At 33.6% G+C, this 24,581-nt stretch overlaps 1 protein-coding gene across 1 annotated transcript in view; it reads right to left on the bottom strand.

Moving 5' to 3' along the window:
• NIPBL (NIPBL cohesin loading factor) overlaps positions 1–24,581 on the bottom strand; it is a 192,209-nt gene that overhangs the window by 85,769 nt on the left and 81,859 nt on the right. Inside the window, exons 5-10 of the mRNA XM_060146966.1 lie at positions 22,095–22,194; positions 21,427–21,578; positions 16,237–16,397; positions 15,236–15,332; positions 11,881–12,507; positions 4,357–5,982 (exon numbers count right to left, since the gene is read on the bottom strand). Coding sequence (XP_060002949.1) covers positions 4,357–5,982; positions 11,881–12,507; positions 15,236–15,332; positions 16,237–16,397; positions 21,427–21,578; positions 22,095–22,194 — 2,763 coding nt within the window. The remainder of the gene's footprint in view (positions 1–4,356; positions 5,983–11,880; positions 12,508–15,235; positions 15,333–16,236; positions 16,398–21,426; positions 21,579–22,094; positions 22,195–24,581) is intronic.

Here is a 24,581-nt window from a genome sequence, read left to right as displayed (position 1 = left end):
GACTTACGAAGCCTAGAGTCCTAAACACAAACCAATACTACATAAAATATGAATGCTACATAAAAGGCAAAAACTAATTTTAGTGACCAACATTTTACTACAGTAGTAACTGAGGTGAAATAACTGCCTCTAATAATGACTGCAATCATTAACTAATCAAATGAGCACTATATTTTAAACACTATTGACTATTAGAGCTGTTAGATAACTTTTTAGTTTAAAGCCCATGATCTCAAATAACAGATGCTATGTTATATTCTTGAAAGCAGTAAGTGCAAATGATGGAAAACAATACACTATTAAGAAGGAAGTAAGGGGAGGAAGAAGAAAAAGTGATTTCCTTGGATATAAAGCTTAGGTATTTTGAGACACTCAGGAATTGTAAAAAATCAAAATCAAATTGTTATGGTGTGTAATTACAAATAATACACTGTTAGCAACACATACTGCAAATTAGTTAATGATCATGCCCAGACTTAAAGATGGTATAAGTTTATATTTTAATTTGGAGACATACTGTACATTAGGGTATATTAGGATAATATTTTAAGTAAAAATATTTTAACCATAAAGACATTATTTTTGCATTTAGTATACTGCTTGAAGTATATTTTAATAGATAGAAGATATTTTTTTTAATTTAAAGTTTTTACAAAGGTTATGTTGGTTCTCCACTCCCATCTCCCCTTGGCAAGGAAGAAACAAGGTGATGGTAAAAAGACTGGGAAGATAACAGCCCCAGGAAATCAGAACAGAATGGATTCTGAGCCAATCTTGTAACAGCTATAGAGCAAAATAAAGGTAAAGAATAAATTAAGCAGACATGAATATGAGTAGGTCTCCTTTGGAGCTTAACAAAAACTAGTAGTTGACAGGGTGGAAAGAGGTATTACAAAGTTCAGGGAACAGCTGAAAATTATGTAGCTTTTGAGCTAAGATCTACAGGTGGGAACATAAAAGATACATATACAATTTTAATCTGCACACAAAAGCCTTTTCTAACATGGTAGCAATACAGTCTATTCATTAAACAGGCATTTAATATGCTCTTTTTTTTTTTGCGGTATGCGGGCCTCTCACTGTTGTGGCCTCTCCCGTTGCGGAGCACAGGCTCCGGACGCGCAGGCTCAGCGGCCATGGCTCACGGGCCCAGCCGCTCCGCGGCATGTGGGATCTTCCCGGACTGGGGAACGAACCCATGTCCCCTGCATCAGCAGGCAGACTCTCAACCACTGCGCCACCAGGGAAGCCCAATATGCTCTTTTTACGTACTAGGTATTATGCTAGGTACTAGGGCATACACAGATCCCCACAGAAATAAAATTAAATGTAACAATGTCACTTTACATTTAATAAGTTCACACAACAGACAAAAGTAAGTAATCTATACTGGGAGTCATAAACCTATACCCCTACCATTCAAAATTTACCAGCTTAAAGCATATTCAAGGAATTTAAAATTACCCTAAAGGATGGCTATTTTAAATATGGGTATCAGATGAAATTTTATGGCTCTTCCAAGAAAGGAAAACCTACCAAGAATTCTGGCCCTAAGGATCAACAAAAAAGTATCCCAGCAATATTCAGTTTTTACTTAGAAAACACCAATATGTCAGAATATGTGATTTTCTGTGACTCTCTGAAGAAAATACCAAGTAATGTGTACTACAAAGCGTCAGTAATCCACAACTGGCCTTCCTATGCATGTAATTTAAAAAGTCCACAATTATATACCTCTGCTATTGTTAACTTAGTAGCAGAGATCTAAAATAAAAGCAAAATTAGTACATTGCTGAAAAGCAGATATTAATTCTATGGTATAAATAAAGCCAAAAAGGTATCTACATGGGATCCTGAAATGAACCTAAGCATTGATGAAAAGGTTCACTTAATATAGTTGCATATATATTGATATATGTGTGTGTATATACATACATGAACATGCATACACACAAACACCATACTCTAACAGGCAGACACACCCAGATTAGTTACTCACTAACATCAACATATCAAGTATATACATTTGTGTTAAAAGGTATATTTAGGAAAAACACTGGATTAGTACTAAAAACTTTGTATTCACAAGCAATGAAATCACATGTGGAAAAAACCAGGAGAAATAATACAGCAGTTACTAATTAGGAGCTATATTCATTTCTTGATATTCAGCTATAAGGATTCTTTGTTAGAACAGAGTTTAGAAAAGCAAGGCTGGCATAAATAAGCTGACAGAGGGCAGGGGAGAAAAAGATGGTCTAGATCAAGGGGACAAGAGGGTACCACTTTCCATCTTTCCATCTGACTCTTCTAAAGTTGTATAACTTATACTCTTTAGTTTATATATATAAGCCACTTCCAAACTTTCAGTGAAAATTAATAAAGACAATCTTTATCTAAAAGACAACAATTCTAGTGCAAGCTACTACATTCTAACAAGCTCTTTTACCTAAACGATTCTGAAAAGATGCATTCAAGTTAAATACTAAAGACTATTAATTAAAGCTAAAATCTTAATTAATTTTTATAGATCTGACAGCCGTAATTTAAAATCTGAAAGCTTCACTAAAATAGTACAAATATTAGTGATTCAGAGGCAATCTTTTTTCATTTTTGAAAGACAAAACCAAATAAATTAACAGTGAGAAAGTAAACGTTTGAGAAGACAAGAATAAAAACAGATTAGTCGTGACACGTTATTTATTCGAATACAGTTCTTAGTAGTAATACTGTTTTCAACGAACTTTTTTTGATAGAGAAGGTACAACGGCATTTTACAAAACTAATAACCAATACACCTTCTGTATCTCCTAATACATTAAGTGCAGTTACACAACTTTCTGTGATGATGCAAATGTTCTCTCTCTGTGTTAATAAAGGTAAACACGTCACATGTTGCTACTGAAAATATAAATTTTAAATTGTATATAGTTTAAACTTAATAGCCTAAAGAGGCTAGTGACTGTCATATTGGACATCACAACTCTAGAGTTTCATGTATTTGTTTTTTTTTTTGGGGGGTTTTTTTTTTTGTTTTGTTTTGTTTTTTTGCGGTACGCTGGCCTCTCACTGTTGTGGCCTCTCCCGTTGCGGAGCACAGGCGCCGGACGCACAGGCTCAGCGGCCATGGCTTACGGGCCCAACCGCTCCGCGGCATGTGGGATCTTCCCGGACCGGGGCACGAACCTGTGTCCCCTGCATCGGCAGGCGGACTCTCAACCACTGCGCCACCAGGGAAGCCCCTCATGTATTTGTTAATAAGTATAAATCTAAGTTCTTAATGAACTTCTTTCATAGAATATGAATTTAAAAATCAAATAAACTATCACCTCTGTTGCCTTAAAAACTATATCCCAATCTATTTATATTGCACGGGCTAAACAGGTCTTACCACACAGCATCATTAAATTTTATATATACATATATAAAAAAATAGTATACAAAAGAACACAAAATAATATTTTCTATACAAACTGCCACTGTATTCTCAGCACTTAAGACTTTTTTTTCCTCCTGGAAACAATACTGTTTATGTAACCAGAGAATTTAACTCAGAACCATGAGAAAAAAACCCACAAAAAACCCCCAAAACAAAACAAAACAAAAAAAACCCAAACAAATAAAAATACCAAAAAACCTTTAAAACTGATGATTTAACCCAATTTAAGAGGTAACTACCATTCCCTATTACTCTTCCACAGAAAAGGGTAAAACTACATATTTTAAAAAATGAAACATTCATAACTAATCACCTCCTCCACAAAAAGATGAAATAACCTTTTATATAACTTTCTAAACTATATACATTCAAACTATTCATCAGTAATTAACTCAGAGACAGATCTGTGAGAAAACAATATTAAGAGACACTTAATATTCTTAAAAGAATTTATAATGTTGAGTTTTTTATACCACATAGCTTTACTGAGACTTTAGAAATTAAAACTCAGTCAATTTATTACCTAATTATAGAGAATGGATTCTCTCTACAGTCAAAATAACTTTTTAAAAAGTTGTTAAATACATCTATTTCAGTCATCCATTCAAATCATTCACTTGATTAGCAAGCAACTTTCAAAAATACTGAAATAATTAAACAGCAAAAGGAACTCTTCTCTGTGAACCAACAGTAAAAATCACGACTATGGTGAGTAGTAGGGGTGGGAGAAAAAGAATTTTCAATGAGAACTTTTTATCTATTATTACGGCAAATAATTTCACTGTTGTTTTATATTGTTCTTTCCATGCAGTAGTGTTTCAATTTTTGTAAATTTCCATTTTTTTTATCCATAGTAACCCTAAAACTTAAAAGAAAACTCACTAGAACACAGATGACATCAGAGTAAGTATTCTTACCTTTATTTGACTTTGATGGTTTATTCTTGATAGGTTTAAGGGAACTTCTTGATTTATCCTCTCTATCTTTAATAAGTTTCTGAACATCATCCAAAGACAGTTTTTGCAGGACTACTACAGGCTTAGCTCCTTTATTTAGATCTTCAACTAATCCCATTTTTTCTACTTTGTCTTTCTGCTCTCCTTTCATTTCCATTTTCTTTGTCTCCTGAGTAATATTGCCATCTTTATCCCTCTTGATTTTTGGAATGACAAAATTTTTCAATGCACCAGACCTGCCCCCCAACAAATAACTTGGAAATTCTGCCTTATTGTCAGGGTGTGTTTTATTACTGTCTACTTTACTCTTGTTACCCTCTGTCCTTTTGTCATCTTTACTATTTGGTGATTTAAAACCAGGCTTATCAGGTCTTGATTTATTAGAATCTCCTTGTTTAACACGAGGACTGTCAGGTCTTGCTTTCTGCTCCCCAGAAGATGGTCTTTCCCGTGAGTCCCCTGATTCATGTCTGTGTTTTCTTTCTATTTTATCAGGTTTTGAACCATCAGATTTAATGCCATGTTCATTTCTACTAGAGGATCTCAATGTTTCTGGTCTTCGAACCCTAGATTGATCCCCCCGATGTCGTTCAGATTCACTCCTGTCATCTGACTTTTGTTTACTATCATGGTCACGTCTTAGTGACTCAGAAATAGATCGCCCATCAGGTCTCTGCTTTAAGGCTTCAGCTCTTTCTGATTTTAACCGAGGTGAATCAGATTTAATGTCCTGTTTATGTTTAGACACTTCAGGTTTTTTCTCTGTTGATGGCTTTCCAGAATCCCTCCTATTTTCATGCCTATGTTTTGGTGTTTCAGGCCGACCTTCAGTTTTTTGCTTTGGAGTTTCAGGTCGGCCCTCACCTTTCTGCTTTGGAGTTTCAGGCCGTCCATCACCCTTTTGTTTTGGGGTTTCAGGATGCCCATCACTCTTTTGTTTTGGAGTTTCAGGTCGGTTTTCACCCTTTTGCTTTGGGGTTTCGGGTCTTGACTTTGTTGTTTCTGATCTGCCATTATTTTGTTTGTTGTCATTTAACTTTGTGTCAGACACTCTGTTTTCATTCTGTTTAGGCTCGGCTGTGGTGCTCTCATTTTGTCTGGATTCGATCATTCTGTTCTCATTCTGTTTAGGTTCTTCTGTTTGTACCTCAATTTTAGTTTCTATCTTACTTTCACTAGATTTTGTCTCTACCAATCTGTTTTCATTTGGTTTAGACTCTGCCAATCTACTTTCGTTTTGTTTTGCTTCACTCTTTAAAAGCTCAGGATCAGACTTTTTTTTAGGAGTCTCAGGATGGTTTTCTGGTGTAGATTTAAGATTTCCAATAATATCTTCCTGAAGAACAGAAATAGGTGCATCATTACATTGTTTGATTTCTTCAGGCTTTTTTATGGAGTCTGAATCCTGAGTTGCAGAGGCCTGAGAGTCCACTCTTCCTGCCTGATGAAGATCAATGCTAACCATTAATGCTGGCCTTGACCCATTTCCCGTAGAACCCGTCTCCTGAGAAGCTGGTCTATTACCTCCTGTAGCACCCCCAGCCTCCTGTGGGTAAGAATCTTGTTTTCTTTTTTTCAAAGGCTTATCTGAAATTCAAAGATAAATATTCAGTATCAGTAATAGACATATATTCTTATCTTATTAAAAACCATATGGACTTTGACTATTTTTTAAAGTCACATTTTTTAAAAATGTGGTGAATGCAAATGTCAATACACATATATAAAATAGTAGGCACGAATGGCATAATACTTTTAAACCAATGTTTGAGGAAATATTCATGCTTGCTGTACCTCAATAAATATTAACAAGTATAGTATAAAGATCATTTAAACTGCTAACTGAATAAAAACTACAAAGAGCCCCAAATTTGCCAACATACAAAACAGGGTGTTTTTGTCACATGTAAGAGAAGTATGGAAAAGAATAAAACTCAAAAGAAAATAGAAATCATGCCACTGGAAAATAGGTAAATGAGGAGAGTAAGAAAAAAAAAAGAATTTAATAGTTTGTTATTAACCTTTGATCCAGGATTCAAATTCTTCAAGGTGTCAACAGCACAAATGGAATTTAAAAGCTAACACACAGTTAGAAGTATCTTTAGACAAGGAAACATAATTATAAAAATGAGAAGCATTATAATAAGAACTTTTTAGATAAATGCTATCTTTCTTAAGCAACTTAAACTGAAGAAAAATGCTTCAGCTCTTCAACATAAAGTTCTAGGGGTCTATATACTGGCTTAAGAAGAAGTTATTTACAGTATTTATGTGCAATTTAAAGACAAAAATACACACAAACACAAATCTACCACTATAATAAAATGTCATGGTATTTTTAACAGCTATGTATTTCTGTGCATGATTCCACTTGACTCAAGAGGCTCCTAGGTCATTTTCTATAAACTGAATTTCCAATTCTATAAATTGAATTTCCAATTAGGTCTTGGGAATCATAACATGATATATAACTATAACATTATAGCACCCTGAGACTTTGCCTGCTTTAATGATACTTGCTGAATTGCCTGGCTGTTTTAAAAGTTATTTTTAATCTTTTTTATTATTCAGGAGAATCTTTAGATTCTCTTATACTATTCATTAATGTGATACAGTATCACTTAAGGAAAAGATCACAAGGTGAAAAGTCAAAATGACCACTAAAAACAGCCCCTTAATATTAGGGAACCAAGTTCTGAAAAAAATGTTTTTAATAGTAATGATGCTTTTATACACCAAAGTTTCATCATTTTGTTTTGAAAGTGAGAAGTAGCAGTCCCTTACAGCTTACAATCTAATCAAATATTACTAAAATTTACTTCAGATATTTGCCAGTAATTTTTTGAAGAACTAAGCCATTCTGCTTTTTCAGTAATTCAGAAGTCAAATCTATCATCACATATACTCCACTTGCGAAATAACTACACGATGATAATAATAAAGTATATTATCATTAAACTGTTTTCCCTAGTTAAAACTAACCTGGTAAGAACTTATATGAAGCTTTCTGCATCAATACCTAAGAAAAAAGCACTTAGAATACTGATTTATAGAATTTTGCTTTTGAATGTTCTGCCACACAAAATCATCTTTATATCTTGCCAATGGGCACACCAAATAATTATTACCTCAAAAACAGGATGCTTGTAACCTTATACTTATCCCTTAAACTTCTATGATAAGCATTTAGAAAAAAATTTTAAGGATCTAGAAATTTAAATAGTATAATCTAATCTAAAATTTTTATATTTTTCAATGAAATATGCTTCATGAAAGTCATTAAAATGGTAACCTAAGCATACTTAAGAACTATTAATAACATAGATCTCAGGCATCTGAAGATCTCTCTTAAGAGATCTGTGGCTCATCCTATAAATATGAACAATCTGTCTTTCAGAAGAACATTAAAATAACTTGAAGGCTAAATTTTAAAAGATTACAAAATACTTAATAGATCATTAACCTCATTCTAATTTATCTTTCATTATTAAAATGGAAATTTAGCAAAGTGTTTAATTTCAAAGAAATTATCATGTTCGATTTAGTTATCTTTATAGATACTATGATTATTTATAATAAAAACATGAAAAGCATTTCCACATGAGTGGTGTATGAAGATTGGGGAAGATCTTATAATTTTCTCTACTATGCATAAAATATTGCTAAATACAAAGTTCAAATTTTTCAACTACTGAAAGGTACTACACCTGTTCTGTAAAACCTGGAAAAATTACATTACTGCTGCAAGAACTCCTGGATACGTTAAGAGCATGCAGGTTCTGATTCACTTCATCTGATTCAGTTCCACCACGAACTTATTCCTGTAAAGTGGCTCTGAATCAGCACAGGCCACTTTTGTCTATTCACTTTTGTTATCAGTCTTCATTATATAATAATCTTCACCTAATGATGGAAAGCCATCTCTATGAAGAATAATTTTAATATTTGGGACACTATTACCTGTAAGCCCTCTAAAGCACTGGGAGCCATAAAATTAGCTATCAAAATACAGGTGTTCCTGAAGAAAATGCATACAAAAAGATATAATTTTAAGACCAACAACACTTGTCATCTTGATACTGGTATTTTGAAAATAATATCTGGCCCTTAAAGAAATTGTGAACTCAATTGTGCTTGTACGAAACAAACTATATCACTTGCCTAAATCTACAAGTGATAAATGAAAACACTTAAAGCAAAAAGCAGAACAACAGTACACACAACAGCCAATTTTAAAAAATGAAAAAGTCCCATACCTAAACCACAGTACAGGCTAAGTGACTAATTGTCCTATTCCTGTCCCAAATCCCAGTCTCTTATTCCAAATGACAATAGATAATAATTTACTTCTAATCAGGGTTACAGTGCAAGAATATTTTAACATCATAAAAAACATTAGTGAAGCTAGACCATTCCTTATACTTGCTAACATGGAAAGTGGACCTTGGGAAAAGATGAAACAGGCAAAGATGAACAAAGAAACCCCCTCTTAAACAAGAGAAAGCAGGAATTTTCAGCACATGGAGATATTAATGTCTATGACAGCTCATCCCAGAAGCAAAGAAAAAGAGCCTTTTGAAATTAATTTATGTAATTACAGATGTTAAAAGTTTGAGCAAAAGACTGAGAAGAAGGTCCTTCAGGAATATTATAAAATATCAGGTTGCACAGAATTAACCTATCAGTGTATATAAATCTCTCCAAAGAAGAGAGAACAGGCCAAAGGAACATAAATATCTAGCAGCCAGAAAAGTGTCTTCTGTGTGTGCAACAGAGGTGTATTAGGTTATACCACAGCCTGTGTAAAATATTTCTAAGAGTATTCTATCTCTTTTCCTGAATTCCATAGTTATCAAACAACCATGTTTGCCAAACTTTCTAATCTATTTACAAGGTACAGGTTTTTGATTTATGGTCTATTGAGGGGAATGCTTCATTCATTCGTAACAAATGAATATAATGGGAAACAAGCTCAGAAACTAGAGCAGAGCACTCAGTAAAACCATGTATACCACACAAGTAGTCTTGTTTGCTCCTTGCTACCAGCAATAAAATAGTTATAAAAAAGTACTCAGTGTCAAACTTTAGAATACAGTAAATATCAATTTTACAATATACAGTAGTTCTAAAATGTAGTGGTAACTAGTGATAAATTCATTTCAAAGAAGTATTTCGTCTCTCAAGGGCCGACTGTAAGACTACCACTTCAGAAAACTTTACTTTTATTTATGACCTCACCTACAAACTTAGAGCAACATACCAACCCTTTAATCTTTCCAAAATCTCAAGATAACTGCTTATATATAAAACACTATCTCATCATACAATGCAGAAGTTGAATATAAAATGACAAGATACGAATGTTAGCTGGTACCTAAAATTCCAAAGGCTTTCAAATAAAGCTGTCAGAAGGCAATTTAGAGATGACAGCACTAATATGAGGTCAGCCAAATCAGCATAACCAATTTGGAAAAACCATCTAAATCAAACTGAAAATCAGATAGTTCATCTTTTCCCTTAAATCTTCATAGAACCAGATACCTCTGTAAGTCAAATTACATTGTTTCAAAATTGTAAGTCAACTTTGCTCACTCAACTTTTCAATTATCTTTGTTATAGTCACACCATCAGAGATTACAGAGAAAACTGATAATTAAAATTAAAATATACATAACAAGTGTCAGGAAGAACAGTATGATGCTGTTTGTCGATTTTGTTTTAATCTCCCAAAGAAAAGTTAGTAGTCTAAAATAAGTTTGCTAACATGCAATTAGCATTATTTACTATCCTTATTTCCATTCAGTTTTTATAAGTAAAATCTTTGGTTTTAACAAATATGACAGAGTAAAAGTTCAAAAAAGTAAGAAAAAAAGTTCACCATTTCCTCTGCTTTCATTCCTACCAACAATCAGGTCATTAAAAAAAGATTATACTCCTTTTAAAGAATATAATTTTCCAAAACACAGATTAAAACGTCATGCAAAAGTTCAGTTCTCAAGGCAACTAATATTTCTTGGTCAAGAAATTACAATTGTATATGTTTTCTGCAAAACTGTCACAGGACTCAGGAATTTTGGAAAGGTTAATATTATTGAGAGCAGCTGAATAATATTGCTCTCTTCATTTGACATGCGTATACTTTTATAAGAGGTTAGAGGAAGAGATATATATTGGAACACATAGAGTTATTTCCTAAATCCCACACTACTAAGCAAAGAGAAAAAGGGCAAGCAACACTTTATTTCATCTTTAATGTCCATGATTTGCTAGTTAAAAACAAAACAAAAAAACAACACCAGTTCCCTAGCCAATAAAATGAAGATTTCTAGCAATCTCTTTATTTGCATCTACCCGTGATTTACGCACTTAGCAAACACTGTAATACAACAATTACCAAATACAGTCTGTTTTTCCAGTAACATTAAAAAGAGACAAATGATAGACAGGAAACATAGTATGAATCTTCAGCATGTTTCTCAGCAGAGGAACACAATTATCTAGAAATGATCCTGTCATATAATGAACAAGATCATAGATAAAAATGAGCTCTAGTCAACATCAAGAAGTTTTGTTTTATAATGACCAAATAGAAACTCTAAGAACTATAAATTAATCTAGAATAGTTAACTATAAAATTAAATATTAAAGTATTCTTTGGTTTGAATGTTCAAATATGTATATGCGTCTACTGTAGAGACATCAAATTCATAAATTACTAATTTCAACCACTGATTCATTAGTCTCTCTAAAAATTTAAGAGATTTTATACATAATGTTCACCAAATAATCAAGAAATTAACAAAACTTACTTTGATTATAATTTTTATAAAGCACAAAAAGAAAGCCCATAAACTCATAGAACAGGTGTCTTGAAAACCCATCCTAATACACTAGTCAGACAAAAGAGAACACTTAACCATAATCACCAACAAAAGATCCCTGATTCTTAAAGTTTGCTATTTCATATTAAAATTCTTTCCTAATTTTTTTACTTAAAAAAACCTTCACATTTATTAAGAGATGACAGAATTAGAAACTAAGTGAAAAATCTAATCGCATAATAAACATACAAACTTTTCTTAAATGTAATGATTCAAAATAATTCTATAGCGGTTAACCTTGTTTTGGTAGAAAAAAGATAAAGATGCAAAATTCTATTAACATAAATTGTGGAAAACACATGTAATATAGAAATGCTTATGTTCATTTTAGTAGACAAACACAGATAAAATCACTTGGTATATAATAGGTGACAGATGTGTTATATAGAATTACCATATCTCAGATAGTGGTTTTAGATAAAAAATGAAATTAAGCTTTAACTTTTGAGGGACGAGCATTTTAGTAACAAAACCATAATTGAGGAGAAACATTAAAAATTATAAAATATAATGAGAAAAAGAAGAGTTACTTTAAAAAACTTTTTTGACATTATAATTAAATATTTGCCAAGAGCATGAAGTGGTAGTAATGAGACTATTTTACCTTTATCTTGAACTTCTTTTGAAAAGCGCTCCCTTTCAATAGCCGATTCTCTCTCTATTCGCTCAATTTCAGCCAATGCATCCAATTCCACTTCATCATATATAGGTCCCTGTTGTGATACCTGTTGCTGATTCTGTACCACAGAAGTCTGGGGCTGTTTTGTAGCAACTGAAGTGTTCTGCTGTAAAACAGGCACTTGATTTGCTGGAAGGAATGCTGTTTGTTCTTGCTGCGACAAACACTGAGCAGCATTTAGTGGGCGGTTTACATCCTGTGGAGTAATGGGTGTTTTTGAAGTCTGTCCTGGGTACTGCACATTAAAAGGAATATCATTTTCTGAAACATTGCTATTTTCCATACCAGAAAGCATATCCTCTTGCTGGTCCATGTCTGAAGACCTTACTCGAGAAAGTCTTAATGTAAGTTTAGTAGAGTCCTTGGATGGAGAGCTAATGATATCATACATTGCAGCTTTCTCACTCTGGTCTTTTTCATCCTTGCCTAATTTCATCTTCTTTTGCTTCTTTTGTTTTCTTTCTGGAGAATCTAACAAGATGTCTGGTGGAACATCTCGAGGTGATGAGCAAGGTAGAGACTGAGACTGTAGGATTAAAGGTGGTCTTGATCCTAGAAAAACAATTCAACAGGAACGAACAGTTGTGCTAGTTTTACATTTTCAGACAATGTGATAGACACATTAAATAAGTGACAATACAGTACCACTAGAAAAAATGTTAAATTATCTCATCCAAGCTACTTATTTACAGAATATGAAAAGAAAGCCTAAAGATGTGTCCCCCATGGTCTTTTTGCTTGCTGGCAGATGATCCAGGTTTGAATTAAAATATGAGTATTCCATCTTCCAGACCAGTATTATTTCTATTTTTTCACGTAAAAAATATAAATACTTAGCTTGAAAATGGCAAAGACTTCACTATTTCTAAAGATGCAACACAAATAGTTTGGGTATGATAATCTCTATTCTCTCACTTATTATCTAAGAAAACTGATGTGTATAAAGTAAAAATAAGTCTGTCAAATTACAAAAAAATAAAAAAAATAATCCTAGGGTGTACACTCACAGGAAAACTTAATGGTATAAGAAAAAGGAAGTGGGAAAAATTACAATGATCAGTCTTCACTTACTTAAAAAATTGGTGGTAAAGTATTAATTTATACCTTTATGTGGTCTTCTCTTTCTCCCTCCACTTAACATCATTCACATACTCTCTTCAGCTTGCTAATCCTCCTTTTATTAGAAAAATATGCAGGGCCAGCAAATAAAATATCTTCAGCCCAGATCCCATTAAATTAAACACTATACGATATAAGGAAGTGTTAAAAGTAAGCTAATCGAATGGGAAAATTTTTCCTAGTTAACAAGTTGTCAATGAGGAAGAACTACATCAATATGCTTCAGAAATAAAAGTATAATTGTATCTGAATAATATATACATTTCTTTGAATTAATTATAAAAATTTAAAAAACCCATAGGAAATTATAAAAATCAGTCAAGCTAAAAGTGCTTTATATATGGTTGGCCAAAAAATGTTCGTTCGGGTTTTCCATAACATCTTACACATTATAACACGTCATATTGCCTTTTTATTTAAAGTTTACATGTCACATTATATATATTTTACAACAAACTTTAAATTCCAACAATTTATCTAAAAATTAAACTAGGCTAATTGAAGATGCATTCAACCTTCAAAACTAGTTGGAAAAACCCCTCACGAACAGAAATAGAGGCTTCTGATGACTAATGTGTTCGTGAGGTTAACTGTCCTAAAGTTTTCTTCTCCTTCTATCTAAAGTTATCTATCCACCTAACAATCCATTCATCCATTCACTCATCTATCCATCCTCAACAGTTAGAGGAAAAATGGTCTGGTTATCTAGAGCAACCAGCTATCCCACTGTTATTCCTCCCTGGCCCTCTGATTATTTCTTACTCTGAAAATACTTGTGAGATATGTACCTAACTTTGACACCTAAAGTACAAATAGAGTTACTCTGGAAGTTGTTCTCTCTTTCAGAAGCTGGGTTACTTCTATGTCTGGAAATTCACAGAATTATAGAATTAGAATAGCTCATAATTCTAATTATTGAATTAGAATGGCTCATAAAAGTTCAACTTTCACCTCATGAAGAATATCCCTGATCAAAGAGTTGGAACATAATCTCTGAAAAAAAAATCTTTACAATGAGGCAGACCAGTCCATGTTTTAGACGGCTATAATTAGAATTTGTCACAGATAGATAAAATTTATTATCAGCTATATTGCAATTAATTAAAAGCTACTTCTTTAAAGTGGATACAATATTCTCTTCCAACAAATTTGGATGACTCCAATTATTAGACCTTAGTTTTAAGTATTTTAAAAAATAGTTCAAACATGGACTCAGAATTTTGTGACTCTATTATACACAGAAGACCACGCAAGGTTCTTTGGGAATTTGAAGATAAATAAAATAAAATTCACGTCCATAAGATAGTACAGGATAAGTTATTAGAAAAAACAGAAACTAACGGCTTGGGGAAACCAGGGAAGGGTCAATAGAAGATCACCCATTTAACTTAGAATTTGAAGAATTAATACGATTTTAATAAGCAGAGATGAAAGTAGGTGTAAGAGATCTAGTGAAGTAATTAACATAGAACAGGCCAGATTCTGATAAACGACTACCTAAGAAGTAAGAGAAGACTTTAAAGATAATTCAGGATTTGGAATAGCATTAAGAGACACAGGAATGGCAGAAAGAACAGTGAGTACAATTTTGAACATGAATTTGAAATACCAGCTAGATATGAGGAGGTTTTGTCCGGAAATGAAAAATTACAACTTGGGAGACAGGACTGGAAGCAAAAGACATTGATTTGGGGGCCCTGTTCATAAAAGTAACAAATGCTATTACCAAAACTGAGTAAAATAGCCAAGGAAAAAAGTACAATGGAAGATTAAAAATCTAATGACAGAAATCTTGAGAAACGATAGAGCAGAGAAAAGAGCTAATGAAGAAAAAAAAAATCAATGAAAAAAGGATGAGGAAAATAGGTGGATTCAATATAAAATAAGTTTGGGGGGGAGGGTGTAGATTAGGGAAAGCTGATCAATAATTTCAAATATTTAAGAAAGATGACAAAGACTGTGGTTTGAAAAGACCACTGGATTATTAGTAAGAATGATACTGTATATATCTGAAAACAGTATCAGTAAGTACAGGTTCATTTTTTTCTACAATAAGTGAAAAACAATAGAGAATAATTTTTGGTAACTGCATTAAGAAGTCTGAATTCTTTACTCAACTTGAAATGTGAAAAATTTAAGGAAATTTTAGTTACAATGATACCTTTTGGAGTTCCATCACTTCCAGCAGGGGAACATACTGGCTGTGGAGACCTCAAGGGAAAAGATGCAGCATTCCTCATTGTTGAAGAATCTCCATCCTAGGAATAGAGTATAACATTTATATCTTGAATGATAGAAGAGGCTTTATAGAAATCTTAAAGAGAACCAATAAAAGACATAAATTACTGACAGGTAAAGTGTTGGTATTCAAAAGCATTATTCTTCTGCACTTTCCTGTTTTCTTCGTGGTATATCTTAGAAGAATTGAAATTGTATCCAAAAGAATCAACAGCCTAAGCATAGCAATGAATAAGAAAACTGGTATTACTAGTATGCTCCATTTTTGTTTGCTATTTTCTACCAAAGGAGCTCTGAACATCCCACCAGGCTGTAAATGTAAATGTCTTGAGGGCAGAGTCCAATGTCATCTTTGTTAAACTTAAATACATGTAACTTATGCGATAATACCACCAAACCAATGACAAGACAGATTTCCAGTATGTGGAATATTTCAGTAACATTAAAGCAACATTAAATTTCAGGGAAAAAATTTCTGTACAAGTCTTAGAGGGAAAAAGAGCTAAGCACTAATAAATAAAGGCTCATTATTTAAGAGGACATCTGTGTGAGCAAACATTTAAAAATGAAGTATATTTCATTAAGGACCTCAACCTCTAGACCAGAGGTTGGCAAACTTTTTCTGTAATGGGACAGATAGTATATATTTCAGACTTTATGGATCATATACAGTTTGTCACATAACATTCTTTGTTGTTGTTCTTTTAAACTCTTTATTATAACTGTGAAAATCAGTCTTAGTTTATGGGTCAGACTATTGGCCAGTTTATCAACCCTGCTCTACAGGTACAGCTAGATTCTCAGACCCAGTATAATCCTCAATAAAAGGTAGATATCCTTCAAATTACAGAACTGAAATACTAGGTTATAAGACAAATATTAGAACTATTTTATTACCTTAATGACAACTAATATATTACATACGTCACTACTTAGCCTGTGCACCATGTGTAGGTAGTCGTCACTTGAGCCATGTCTAGGATTATCAGCATGATGATTAGCAGAATTGCCAGACAACGAACCAGAAACTTTATTATCATGTAGGTTTCTCAAACCACCTGCAACAATGGGACTTGATACCGATGCTGAAATTAATAAGAATTTTAAAAAAGCTTTATAAAAATAAACTGTTAAAATTCTTACAGGACAATAATAATTGCTCACAAGTAATATTTTAGCATACATAAATTACAAAGACTAATATAATGAGCTGGCTGACTATCCAGAGCTTGATCAAATCTTAACACTTTGCCACAAGTCATTCAGATTGATTTTTGAAAAGAAATAAGACATTAGATATGGCTGAAGCTCTCCATATATCTGCATATTCCTCTCCTCTATTTCTTTCCCCTTATTCCCTAAAAGTAATCACTATACTGAATTTAGAGTTCACTCTACCTATGAATACCTTTTTACCTTTGCTATAAATGAATATATTCTTAAATAACACATAGCACTGTTTTGCACATTATAACTTTGTATAAATGGTATATGTATTGTATATATCCTTCTATAACTTGCTTTTTAAATTCAATATTGTGTTGAAATGTATCCATTTTTATATATGTAGTTTTAAATTCATTTACTTTGAATAAATACATATATTCTGCTGCATAATGTACATACTTTATCCATCCTTGTGTTACTAGTTTATTTTTTTATTTTTAAAAAATATTTATTTGTTTGTTTGTTTGTGCCAGGTCTTAGTTGCGGCAGGCGGGATTCTTAGTTGAGGCTTGCTGGCTCCTTAGTTGTGGCAATGCAAACTCTTAGTTGTAGCACGCAAACTCTTAGTTGTGGCATGCATGTAGGATCTAGTTCCTGGACCAGGGATTGAACCTGGGCCCCCGGCATTGGAAGCGTGTAGTCCTAACCACTGTACCACCAGGGAAGTCCCCTGTTAGTAGTTTCGATCGCTTGAGTATTTTTGTCATCATAAACAATGCTGTAATGTGTATTCTTGTATATGACTTTTTTACAAATGTTTCTTAGGAGTGAAATTGCTGGATATTCCTGTTTTTAAACCTTACTAAATATTAACGAATAGCTTTCCAAATTATTTATGTCCACTCTACTGGTAGTAGATAAGTGTTCATACTGCTCTATATCCTTGCCAATGATTTTCATCAATTTGAAGATGGGAAATGTCTCTGATAGCCACTTTAATTAGCATTTCCTTCCTTAATTAACAGTGAAGCCAAGCATCTTTCATGTGTATTGGACATTCAGATTCCCTACTGAACACAAAATCATAAAAATTACTCTCTGATATTTTCTTTCAAAAGTTTCATAGTTTCGTTTCTTCACACTTAGTCTTTAATCCATGTAAGAATAGAATATCTTTTCCATGAATGCTTGCTAGAACTTGAGATAAAACTGCCTGAGCATTTTTAGCCCCACTCCTACTTGTAAGGGAGATAGATTTTTTTTGCGGTACGCAGGCCTCTCATTGTTGTGGCCTCTCCCATTGCGGAGCACAGGCTCAGCGCCCATGGCTCACGGGCCCAGCCGTTCGGCGGCATGTGGGATCTTCCCGGACCGGGGCACAAATCCGCGTCCCCTGCATTGGCAGGCAGACTCTCAACCACTGTGCCACCAGGGAAGCCCAGGGAGATAGATTTTTAACAACTGAAGGAGGTATGTATTTTAAACGGGAACAGATATTGTCAAACTGCTCTCTAAAATGGTTTTATCAATTTATGTCCCTATGAAGACTGTATGAAGTTCAAATTTCCCTGCACACTATAAAATGTTACTAATCTGACAGATATAAAATTTTATTTCAATTTAATTTTGATTTGCATCTCTTTAATTGTGAGCCAGGTTGACCGTACTTTCGTATATGTATTAAATCTTTCCGTATCCACTTTGTTTTTCTTTTTCAGTAAATTGTTTAATTCTTTAGTCTATTTTTGTCTTATTCTTATCAACCTGCATAAAATCTTGCTGTATTTAAAATTAATACTTTGTAATAAATATTGAAAAAGTTTTTTCCCTAAATTTACTTGTCCTTATTTGTTCTCTCCTATTACACAGAAATTTAGAATTAATCTGGGTTTTTTTTCCATTTCTAGAATCCAGTCCTGCTTAGAAACAAGGCCTTCTCGACCCTAAGGTATCCAAAATTCACCCCATGTTTTCTTCTTATAATTTCTTTTTAAATTAATTAATTTATTTTTGGCTGCATTGGGTCTTCCTTGCTGTGTGAGGGCTTTCTCTAGCTGCGGAGAGTGGGGGCTACTCTTCGTTGTGGTGTGCGGGCTTCTCATTGCGGTGGCTTCTCTTGTTGCAGAGCGTGGGCTCTAGAGCGCAGCCTCAGTAGCTGTGGCACACGGGCTCAGTAGTTGTGGCTCGCGGGCTCTAGAGTGCAGGCTCAGTAGTTGTGGCACTCAGGCTTAGTTGCTCCGCGGCATGTGGGATCTTCCCGGACCAGGGCTCGAACCCGTGTCCCCTGCATTGGCAGGCAGATTCTTAACCACTGCGCCGCCAGGGAAGCCCCTTCTTCTTATAATTTTATGACTTAAAATACAAACGTAAATAGTTCATCCGTCTAGAACACTTTTGCTCTAAATGATCTAGGAATCCAAATAAAATTTCAAAATGCCTAGCCAACCAATCCAACATGATTTATTAAACAATCCATTATTACACACTGATTCAAAATACCATCTTTAGAATGACAAAATTGGAAAATCACCATTTTCCAATGACCAGTGTAAAAATTGATGAAAAGAGAATCATTATTGGATGGTAAACCCTTTAGGATAAAGATTAATAGGAAATAGGACAGTTACATGATCTCAAAATATCACCTGACAGATTGCTCACTGATTGCAAAGAAATATTATGTTCCTTATAAAAGAAGACATGGAGTAGTCATCACCTAAATGTCACTAATAATGAAGCCACTTGCCATTATATGCCCTCTGATGTGATGCAATATCAAGTGTACAACATTACTTATTTAGTACCCTTGCCAAAAATATAGAACTAGAAACTAACAGAGCCTTTAAAGATAACTTCCAGTTGGTAGGAAATATAGGAAGTATATAAGCAAATTAAACAACACAATGAGGAAACAGTGAAGTCTAGAATATGGGATATTCTACAACAAAAGTAGCACAGACTCCTCAAAAAACCAAAAATTACTGTCATGGGGAAAGGGTATGGGACTGTTTAGATTAAAAGAGTCAAGAGATGTAAAAACCAAATGCAATGTGTGAGAAACTAGATTAGATCATATGTGGGGAAAAAAAGGTTATAAAAGACATATTTGAGGTCAACTGGTGAAAACAATGTAGATGGCATCAGATGATACTACAGAAATGTTCTTAATTTTTTTAGGGGTAAATTATTACACTTGGTGTTTATAAAGGAGAACTGACTTCCTAGCAGATGTATTTAAGGACAGAGAGGCAGAATGCCTGTTGGTGAAATGTCTCACTGTGCTATTCTTTCAACTTTTCTGCATGGTTAAAATTTTTATAATATAAAGTGTTTTTTTTGTTTTATAAAGTGTTTCTTAAATATTACCTTTCACAAACTCTATATTCCCACAGACATCTGCCTTATTTCTGGACCCATTACTGTCCCATTTACCAATCTATTTGTTCCTTACCACATTAAATTTTCTTATTTACAGTAATTTTGGTATCTGTGTGGGGCTAATCCCTTGTATTATTTTTGGTCTCTCAAGTATCTGAGAATTTCTAAGAAATGACTCATTACTGAATAGGCCCTCAAACTACATTTTTCTTTTGATTTTGTGATTTCAATGTATTCTCTTGAAAAAGCTGGGTTTATCTTGTTATAAAACAACAACAGTGTTTAGAGTAAAAATTTATGGTTTTTTTCTACACATATTTATGTGGATATTTCCGTATGAAGCAAATATGTCCTTTCAATATTTTCCCTCTTTATTAATTACATTTAAAATGTTTCACATAACTTTGGCATACCAGAGTAATATTTCACAAGTATCAAGAGCCCATATACACGCATACTTCTGTTCAGTACTCACACTAAATTCTAAAATTTTGGAGGTGTCTATTCCAAAGGTGTGATTGGTCTCCAAGTTTTTCTTTGACTTACTGTATCAAATAGGCTCAACCTACCATTTCATTATCTAGCTTTGGAAAACCAGAAGTTGGCTGTTTTAATAGATGACACTAAGTTAAAAGTTTGTAAGATAAAAGTTTATAAATGAAGCATGTTTTGATCCATGCATAATAAAAAACCAAGAATACAAACAGGTACTAATGACTGACTGCAAATGTTAAAAATTTGCTGTTAATTATGAGGGATAAAAACACAGATATCTGTTATATTATCTTTTGTACTTTTCAAAATTTCTTTAAAAAAGTACAATATACTAGTAAATACATTATTTAATAGCCATGACATAGAGCCCAACGCAGTATGATCTTAAAAAGACATCATAGGGCTTCCCTGGTGGCGCAGTGGTTGAGAGTCTGCCTGCTGATGCAGGGGATACGGGTTCGTGCCCTGGTTCGGGAAGATCCCACATGCCGCGGAGCGGCTGGGCCCATGAGCCATGGCCGCTGAGCCTGCGCGTCCGGAGCCTGTGCTCCGCAACGGGAGATGCCATAACAGTGAGAGGCCCATGTACCGCAAAAAAAAAAAGACATCATATTATCAACAATTGACTTCAAATGAGAACTAATAATCTAATCCCAGAAAATTTTGAATCCAAGATTATTAATTTTCCTCTACCAGTACTGTATCTACTTGATATTATAATTTTCACACAACATATACTTTACTAATTAAAACGTAATTCTTCTTTGACTTAGTGCTACTGTAAGAAGCCCAATTAAATAAAGCAGTTCCTAATTTCATAACCAGATATACTCAGTTGTATAATATAATAAGGTAATCCAAAGAGTCAAATTACACTGATCTTTTTATCTCCCAGATGACTTCCCAAGTAATAAATGTAACATTTTTAATAATATAAGCCACAGCTTAAAAGAAACGTTCACTGACAAAAAAGTATACAGTTTAGTATTTGTGTTTTAAAATTTATAAAAAGAAAAAAATGAATTTGCTGGGAACTAGAGGCATTCCCTTTAAATAAACAAGCAACTTTCTTACCTTGCTGCATTTGTGGATGTGTTGTATAACTTGAAGGATGGGAATATGGCATGTATCCTGCAGGGCTTTGTGGGGCATATGGACTAGGCACTGGGCTGTTTTGTTGTGGCATAAATCTGTTCCCAGAGCTTGTCTGTGGTGGCACAAACCGGCTAAAACCCAAAATCCAAATAAACAATATCAGGAAATGAAATAAATATGGTATTCCTTGATATTTCACTGTCATAAAATTCTCCAAACTCTAATTTGTATAAAATATATGTACACAGAAAAATTCTGAAAAATAAATAACATACAAAAGTCATTCACAATTCATAATCTAAGAGTTATATTAAGCAGTTTGTAAAAACTGGAGTAATTCATTTATTTTACATGCTCCCTAAATTCTACTCAATGAATTTTCTTATTTATCTCAAACACGCTGGTTATTTTAACACATTCTTTTGTTTGTATGAAAATAAGTTACTATTTATTTAAATTAGTATATTAGAGCATTTCCACATATAACATTTTAAGGCAAATATTCATGTGGGTTACTATTTAAGGCTAAGCATCTAAACTTTTTAACTACACGTAATTCACCATTACCTAAATGTATGTATACACTATAGATTCCTAAGCATATTTACTACAGAAAACAGTACTTAATAAAATGATATATACATTACCTGGAGGGGCTATGTGAGATAGTGGTTTGTTGATAATTGGAAGATGCAGGACTACTGTGCATGGAATTCTGAGAAAGTTTATACTGAGACATCATCATTCCTACACAACATACAAAAATGGTAAAACATGTTATTTTCTTCCAATGGTAAAGCATTCTTTAAGTGATTTAAATCAATCATTCTTTCACAAACATTCAAAAGTTCTTTCTGTTCTTTTCTTTTTGACCAACATGTTAAGTCTGTAGAGCAAAATATAGAAACTATAAATTTCAAGTACAACCAATTTTACCAAAACATCCTTTTAGCATATAACTAATCCAGGGACAGAGACAGAGATATAATTTTTTGTTTTTAAATTTACTTGCTTACTTATTGTCCTATCATTTAGCCTTAGAATTGAAAAGAACTTTCAGAAGTTGCTCTATCTAACCTCTTTCCAAATACTACACACTTCTGTCTACAACAGGCTTTTGGATGGTTTTTCTATTACATGGAATACTTTATTACATACATCTCCCACCTTAGGAGCTTAATTTTACAACTCTATTTCATTGTGATTCGGACCTAAGTTTTTTTTTTTTTTTTTGCGGTACGCGGGCCTCTCACTGTTATGGCCTCTCCCGTTGCGGAGCACAAGCTCCGGACACGCAGGCTCAGCGGCCATGGCTCACGGGCCCAGCCGCTCCACGGCATGTGGGATCTTCCCGGACTGGGGCAGGAACCCGTGTCCCCTGCATCGGCAGGCGGACTCTCAACCACTGCGTCACCAGGGAAGCCCGGGACCTAAGTTTTAAAAAGTACTTTACTTAAGGGTCCAAAGTCTGAAGTACTGAAATTACCATCTGAAAGTCTGTTAACAAACAACAGAATGCTCCTGTTCTTTCTTCCACAGTAATTCTTGCCATAAAATAGGATTAAGTGAATATTTAATGAATGAAAGTGTGAAAAGAGCTTTCAGATTCTCACATTTCTTTTCAAGTTAGACACTGTTCCTTCAATTGTTGCATAAGTGGCATTTTGTTATATAGGAGATGCAGAAAAATTCAGCTATTTAGACACTCTAAAATCAAAGATAAAAATCTATGATTAACTCTGACCTTTCTTATGGTATGTATAGCCAATCTTTCTGGGAGTTTCAAGTATCACATTATTTCCCCAAATTTCATTTCCTGCTGCTGCTATGAAAAGTGCCTTTCACCAGAAACATTCAAACAGAAGTTACATGTTCATTTGCCAGGAACTACAGAAAGGATTCTAGCTCTACCACAGTGGCTGAATGAGATGAGAGCACCTCAAAGTCTAACACTAATAGCGTGTTTTCTATGTAGTCTAAATTTCAATTTATGAATTTTCTCTTCCAACTCAAATTCAGTACTAAATCATACATTCCATGGCTTAATAATTTAATTACTATAACTGCTGTTGCTGAATTTTTTTTTTTTTGAGAGAAAGGGGGCAAGACTCCATGAGATGGGAATTAAAAAGTATTTTCTCCTGAATTAACAGTCATCACTGTGACAAGCTGGAATTACTAGTTTGGAGGCAGTGGCTTTATAAATAAAAGGGGCAAATGAAATACTAGTAGTCCTTTCTGATTCTCTCAGAGATCCAAAGAACTATGAACGAAGTGATTTGCACATTATTAAATTTTTTCCAAATGTGTGACTCACATTTATATTTAACAACCAAAAATCACCTTTTAAAATTTTAAAGCCAGATGGAAAATGCTTAGGAAAAAAAAATCACAACATGCAATGAATCAGTTTTTAAATGCTAGTTTGTTTTTACAAAGTAGGATATGGAGAAATGAAACAATGTTTCAGACTAAAAAATAAGCATATATAGTAAAAACCACAAAATATGTGACTGAAAGGTGAATACTCGAAGTTTCTTATTAAAGATATAAGTTATAAAAATGTAGTATAAATAGCCTCGGAAGACTTCCTTTATTCAATCTTACATTTATTTACGTCATCCTATACTCAATGCCCTTATCCTATTTCCTACTACAGGCATACCTCGGAGATATTGCAGATACGGTTCCAGACCACCGCAATAAAGCAAATATCGCAATAAAGGGAGTTACATGAATTTCCTGTGGTTTCCCAGTGCATATAAAAGTTATGTTTACACTATACTGTAGTCCATTAAATGTACAATAGCATTATGTCTAAAAAAACAATGTACATACCTTAATTTAAAAATACTTTATTGCTAAAAAATGCTAACCATTGTTTGAGCCCTCAGTGAGGTTGTAATCTTTTTCCTGGTGGAGGGTCTTGCTCAATGTTGGTGGCTGATGACTGATCAGAATGGTGGTTGCTGAAGGTTGAGGTGGCTCTGGCACTTTCTTAAAATAACACAACAATGAAGTTTGCTGCATTGATTGACTCTTTCCTTTCATGAATGACATCTCTGTGGGACGCAATGCCATTTGACACCATTTTACTCACAGTAAAACTTCTTTCAAAATTGGGAGTCAATTCT

The sequence above is a fragment of the Lagenorhynchus albirostris genome, chromosome 3 (assembly GCF_949774975.1).
Source record: "Lagenorhynchus albirostris chromosome 3, mLagAlb1.1, whole genome shotgun sequence".
Lineage (NCBI taxonomy): Eukaryota > Metazoa > Chordata > Mammalia > Artiodactyla > Delphinidae > Lagenorhynchus > Lagenorhynchus albirostris.
This window is presented reverse-complemented; position numbering and strand designations above follow the sequence as displayed.